The following is a 6000-nucleotide window of genomic DNA, read 5'->3' as shown; positions in this document are numbered from 1 at the left end:
CACAGGGAGTCAGAGCGGTTGCCGAGGAAAGCCCTGGGTCCCCCGACTCTGACCTGAACGTTTGTTTCCTCCTGTACACAACTCTGCTCTTTGGACTTTCCCTCGCCCTCTGCCTCTTCGAGAATCTCTCAGTTACCCATTAGCACTCCACCACCCAGGCATTTCTCTCAGACGAACTTGTTTACATGATTTTGCTCCCCGCTGGGTAAGGGATGACAGTCTGGGACATGTTCTTTAAACTCCTTCCTGAGCCAGCTCCCTAGGGACCCTCCTCCCCAACAGAGGAAGTGGACCTGCTTGAGAACGGATAAGTTTATTAGCCAAGAGGCTGGGCTATCAACCTCTCCTGGCCGAGGGACCTCGTGCCACTTCCCTGGCCCCTTTTTAGGCCTGTTTGTCAGTTACTTGGGAAAGGGTTGAAACAGCTGTTTCTGGAGATGAAATGAACCCTCATGCTCAAGTTAGCAATAACAATGCTAATACCTGTGCAGTTATAAGGGCTGTTTGTTGGGTGATTCGCATCATTCTAAACACTTAACATAGTTCACTCGTTATGTATTTATCTTCAAGATTCTCATGCAAACCTCGTAACAATCTAATAAGGAATGTGCCTTCTTATGATTTCTATTCTGTAGATGGGAATGCTGATACTCAGAGAGGTTAAGTCACTCGCCATACACAGCAGGTAAACCGCAGAGCTGGGATCTCACTACAGGTTACCTGGCTAGTTTCTCACGACCAGTGACAGCTCTAAACTGAGAGAGAAGGTGCATTTGGAATGCCTGAGCCCTAACTAGGACTAATTAAGACTGCTCTTTTGGAGAAGCCGCGCAGGTACGCCACGTCACGGAGGAAGGCGATGACGTCAGCCGAAGCGGGCGTGGGAACCCATATAGGCTACAGCAGCCGTTTAACGGTACCACCCTCTGACAGCCTCACTTCCGCCGTATATTTGCATATTCATAGGAGCGGACGTCGGAGCGTCAGCGTCTACGCCGTGACGTCATGGACCGCCCCAGCGGTTCCCCCGGGGCGTACGCACGTACGTACGCACGCACGGCGACGAGAGGGCGGGGGAGGAGGGAGCGATCTGAGGCGCCCCTCCCAGTCAGCAAGGTTGCGTGTTCCCCTTGCGACCGCCAAGATGGTGGTGGGCGCGTTCCCTATGGCGAAGCTGCTATACTTGGGCATCCGGCAGGTCAGCAAGCCGCTTGCCAACCGCATTAAGGAGGCCGCCCGCCGAAGCGAGTTCTTCAAGACCTATATCTGCCTCCCGCCGGCTCAGCGTGAGTCTGACCCCACGTCCCTCCAACCTTTCCATTCTCTAATCCTTCTCAGGTGGTTGCTCAGGAGATGGGCTTCTGTTCACAACCAATCACAGCCCGAACCGGCAGAGTCTTGACGCCAATAGGGAGGGTTTCTTGAAGAGGGGCATACGAATAGCCCAATAGTAAGAACGGGCATGGGGTGAAGGGCGGTACAAAGTGCCCGCGCTTGATTTGGGAATATTAGCCAATAGAGGAAAAGAGCGCGAGAAGATTGACGTCTAGACGAGCCAATAGTGTGGGCAACGGGAGTGATTTGGGCGGGGCATGCCAGGACTGAGAGGACCAGGGGAGAGCTGAGGAAAAACTTGACCGGGTCATTTGCCAAACCATCCTTGTGTGGCATCATTCCTCAAACGCCACCTCGTGCCTCAGTTTCCCTCCCGTCCTGGGAAGTCAGGGGTGCTTTTTTTCATCTGTTTAGGTCATTCGTTTGTCCCAGTTGGACTCCGGGGAATAGGCCTAGGTTAGGGGCGTGGCTCCGGGCAAAGTCTGGAGTCCTGACACGGGAATTTGGCTAAAGGAGTCATTTTAACTAAAGTGGACATTCATCCGTCTATTTATTAATCCACACATACACCATATTTGTTCTTCCATTCATTCAGTAGACAGGCCGTTCTGGCTTTTTGCTGGGCTGGGAGACACATTTATGATCCATCGTTGTCACTCCAGAGCGGACAGGATGGTGCCAACTCCAGAGCTGAGAGACCTCCTGACCCAGGGGCGTGGGGTCGGGAAAGCTGTCTAGACTCTGGAGGAAGGCTGCCTGAGCTGAGATCCGAAGGGCATAGTAAACATTTAAAATACGGGCTACTGTGAGAAGATGATCTATGTGCTAGGGGCCTGTGGGAGCAAAGAATAAGGAAATTTAACCTAATTTGCTAGGTCAGGGAACCACCATTAATCCAGCTGGTACTTCATTTGGTTGGTGTTTTCTGAGTGTCTACCCTGTGATTGGCCTTGTGCTGGGCAGTGCTGGTGAAACAGCAGGAATCAAGCCAGCCCTAGTCTGTGCCCTCGAGGAACTCACAGTTGGGTGAGGACAGGCCCATCCTTCAAGGTGATGACCCAGAGTGGGCAGAGCTTGGATAAGGAAGCCCACTGGACACTTGACCTGATGTAGCATTCAGGGAGAGCTTCCTGGCAGAAAACCTCTGGGCTGGGAACTGAAGGGTGAGAAGAATGTCAGCAGACAGCACAGGGACACGGATAATGTTGAGGGACAGGGAGGAGCGTGTGCAAAGGCCAAATGGTTAAGGGAACCACACTTCTTTTCTTTACAAGTTTGGATGCCTAAAATTTGCTTTGCAGGGCCTGGAATTCTTAATCTTTTGGTGTTTGGTCGGTTGTCTGCCAGAGTTGCAGATCTTAGAATGGAGAAATGTTGGATTTCAGTTACTGAAGTGCTTTCCTATAAGCTTTCTCATTTGACTCTCACACTGTTTTGTCCCCATGTCAGGGAGGGGAAATGACTCCCTGCAGTTTATCAAAGAGAAAACTAAAGTCTTGAGAGCAGAAGAGAATTGCTGAGGTTACACGTGGAGTCTGGGCCAGACTTAAACCCTGGCCCTTTAAGGCGGGACTTAAACCCTGCATTCTGGATTCCCAGAACTGGTTTCTGTTTCCTGCCACTGCCTTTCTCCCAGACACCGTGGGATGTCTTAGTGTTGTGGTTTAAAAAGCAGCAACTTGAGTCAAACTGACATCGGTTCCAAACTGGGGTCCCCCCCTTCTCAGCCAGGTGATTTTGGGCAGGTCACTAACCCCTCTGAGGTTCAGTTTCCTCCTCTGTACAGTGGGTATTATATAATAGTGACATTTAATGGGCACTCACTTTGTGCCAGGCAGTGTGCTAAGCACTTCACAGCATTAAGTCCTCACCAATTACTCTGAGTTAGACACTGTTATTATTCCTATTTTGTGTATATGCTGCATATGCATTTATGCTATAAATAATACTTATCTCATCCTGTTGTTGTGAGGAGTAAGTGGATGTAAAATGGTAGGTCAGTGCATGGCTCTGAGTTGTGGCTGTCGTGTAGATGTTATGGATACAGCAGAGAAGAAAAAGCAAAACATTTTGTCTTCAGGAGACCTTACATTCTCAGCTTTGGGGGAAAGTCAGACAATAAAGAAAGCAGTAAAGTGTGAAATATATTCGATAGCACAAACTGCTCTGGAGAAAACATCAGGGATGCAGAAGGAGGAGTATTTGGGGGACGGTTGTGAAGTTTAGATAGGATTATCAGGGTGACCTCATCGACAATATGAGGAGAGGAGGGAGCCAGCAGTGCGGGTGTCTGGGGGAAGAGCTTTCTCACCCGAAGTCTCCACACCTGCCAAGGCCCTGAGGTGAGCACGCACCTGGCATGCTTGATGAACATCGAGGAAGCCAGTGTGGCTGAACAGAGGGACAGAGTAGAGGCTGAGGGCTGAGCAGGTGGCGGGAAGGGGGCAGATTGTGCAGGGCCTGTGGACCCCTCTGAATGGCTGGGACTCACTGGAGGGTCCGAGCAGAGGAGGGACCGGATCTGAGACCACTTTTCAGTGATCCTTTTGGCAATCATAGAGTGAGAGTGGTTGCAGGGAGGAGATGACTACAGGAGTCCAGGTGAGTGGGGAAGTCACTTGTCCACTGCCTCACACTCTTTCTCCAGCAACTTCTTTCTAAAATTTCACACTCCCAGAAAAGTTGAAAGAAAGAATGGTATGGTCATCGGTTATATGCCCTTCAACCCCTAGTTCGCTCTTACTAGCTTTCAGCAGATTTGTTTGGTCTTCGCCATCATACATGAATGTATACACACAGTCTTTTTTTTTCCCCCTGAAAAATTTGTAAATAAGTCTTGGACATGGTTCTAAACTCCTAAATATTTCAGCCTGTATTTTCTAAGAACACGGAACCAGTATCACACCTGAGAAATTTAGCATTGATAACAATAATATTGGTGACAATATTGTTTAATATACAGCTTCTATATAATATATAGCTCATATTCTGGTCCCCAAAATGTCCTTTTTAAGCTGTTTATTATTTTTATTTTTAATCTAGTGTCAGCTCAACAATCATGCACAGCATTTGATGATCATGCCTCTTTAGTATCCTTTAATCTACAGCAGGTTTGGCAGTCTGGCCCAGTGCCTGTCTTTGTAAATAAAGTTTTATTGGAACAGAACCATGTCCATTTGTTATACGTTGTCTGTGGACACAGAGATGGATTTCTATGGTCCACAAATGTGAAATGGTTACTCTGTGGCCCTTCACAGAATAAGTTTGCTGGCCCTCCTCTATAACAGTATCCCTGTCCTTGTGACGTTGACTTTGGGGTAGTTGTTCCATAGTGTCCTGCAATCTGAGGTTTTCTGATCGTTTCCTCTGATTTGATTCACGTTGAGCATATTTGGCAGGAACACTTCAGAACACCTAAGGACATCACCTCAGGGGGTTCCTGATGTCTGTTTGTTCCGTCATTTGTGGTGGTAACTTGGATCCCTTGGTTAAGGTGGTGACCACTAAAAGAACCTTTCTTTTTCCCCTTAGTAATGAATAAGCAGTAGATTTATTTGAAAGGTAGCTCCAGCAGGATTTCCTGTGGATGGGGTGTGACAGGCAGTCTGGTGGAGGGGCAGGCTGAACAGAAAGCACCAGGAGCTCAGTGGGGGGACAGGTTTGGTTGGAGATGCTGTTTGATGTTGGAATGCACTGACGTATCAGATTTACGCTTTTTGAATTATGTTGTTGTATTGTCTTCATACTGCTAACTGCTGTTCACCATGGCCCCTGACCCAGGCAACTGGAGTTTTCCAGCATTATGGCTACTGTGTGTTCTCCCGGGTCAGGCCTCCCGAGCTGACCCACACATACAGCGACTGTATCTTTGGCTAAGATTCTTTAGACACAGAGGGTGGGCCTGGCCATGCGTCTCCTCACAGTAGAAGCTGGAGGAGTAGGTGTGTCTGCCTGCGAAAGAACAGTAAATGCACGAAGCATAAATCATCGGTGACGCACTGTGCCGAGGAGGCAACGATCTTTTTCAACCAAGATTTCTTGGGGAGAGAAAATAAAAGAGGGCAGTGATGCCAGGCAGGTTGGGGCCATGCCTACAAAGTGCACTGTGGGAAGAGCTGTGGGAGGTTTCTGGGCAGTGGGAAAATTCCAGTGTGTTTCCACTTAGGCCTTTGGAGAACACTGGTTATTTTTCCAGTTTGCTACCCTGGTGGGCAGAATAATGAGCCCTCCCCTGCCCGGAGATGCCCACATCTTAATTCCAGGAACCTGTTGAATGTGTTACCTTACACGACAGAGGAACATTATTACGTGTATGATTGAATCAGGTATTTGAGAAACGAGAGTGGCCTGAATTGTACAGGTGGGCCCAGTGTCCTTGTAGGTGAAAGAAGGAGACAGGAAAGACATCCATTTGAAGATGGAGGAGGGAGCGTGAGCTCAGGAATGCAGGTCCCCTCTGGAAGCTGGGAAAGGCAGGAAAACAAATTCTTCCCTACAGCCTCTGGAAAGGAGCTCTTACTTACTGACAGAGTGTAGCCTAGTGAGAACCATTGCAGACTCCTGACCTTTGAAACTGTGGATAACAAATGCGAGTTGTTTTAAGCCACTGCTTTTGAGGTCATTTCTTACAGAAGGAATAGGAAACTAATATGCCAGGTAATTCTT

At 48.6% G+C, this 6000-nt stretch overlaps 1 protein-coding gene across 2 annotated transcripts in view; it reads left to right on the top strand.

The window, feature by feature from the left end:
• The first annotated feature begins 1008 nt into the window (after positions 1 to 1008).
• Positions 1009 to 6000, top strand: part of OPA3 (outer mitochondrial membrane lipid metabolism regulator OPA3) — a 67724-nt gene continuing 62732 nt past the window's right edge. The window contains exon 1 of one of the 2 annotated variants that reach the window (XM_019979489.2): positions 1009 to 1286. In XM_019979489.2, the coding sequence (XP_019835048.1) occupies positions 1145 to 1286 (142 nt within the window). In that variant the 5' untranslated portion in view covers positions 1009 to 1144. The remainder of the gene's footprint in view (positions 1287 to 6000) is intronic. The other variant, XM_019979490.2, reaches the window with a different exon arrangement.

The sequence above is a fragment of the Bos indicus genome, chromosome 18, assembly GCF_029378745.1.
Source record: "Bos indicus isolate NIAB-ARS_2022 breed Sahiwal x Tharparkar chromosome 18, NIAB-ARS_B.indTharparkar_mat_pri_1.0, whole genome shotgun sequence".
Taxonomy (NCBI): Eukaryota; Metazoa; Chordata; class Mammalia; order Artiodactyla; family Bovidae; genus Bos; species Bos indicus.
Note: the sequence above shows the minus strand (reverse complement) of the source record. Positions and strands in the feature narration are given on the sequence as shown.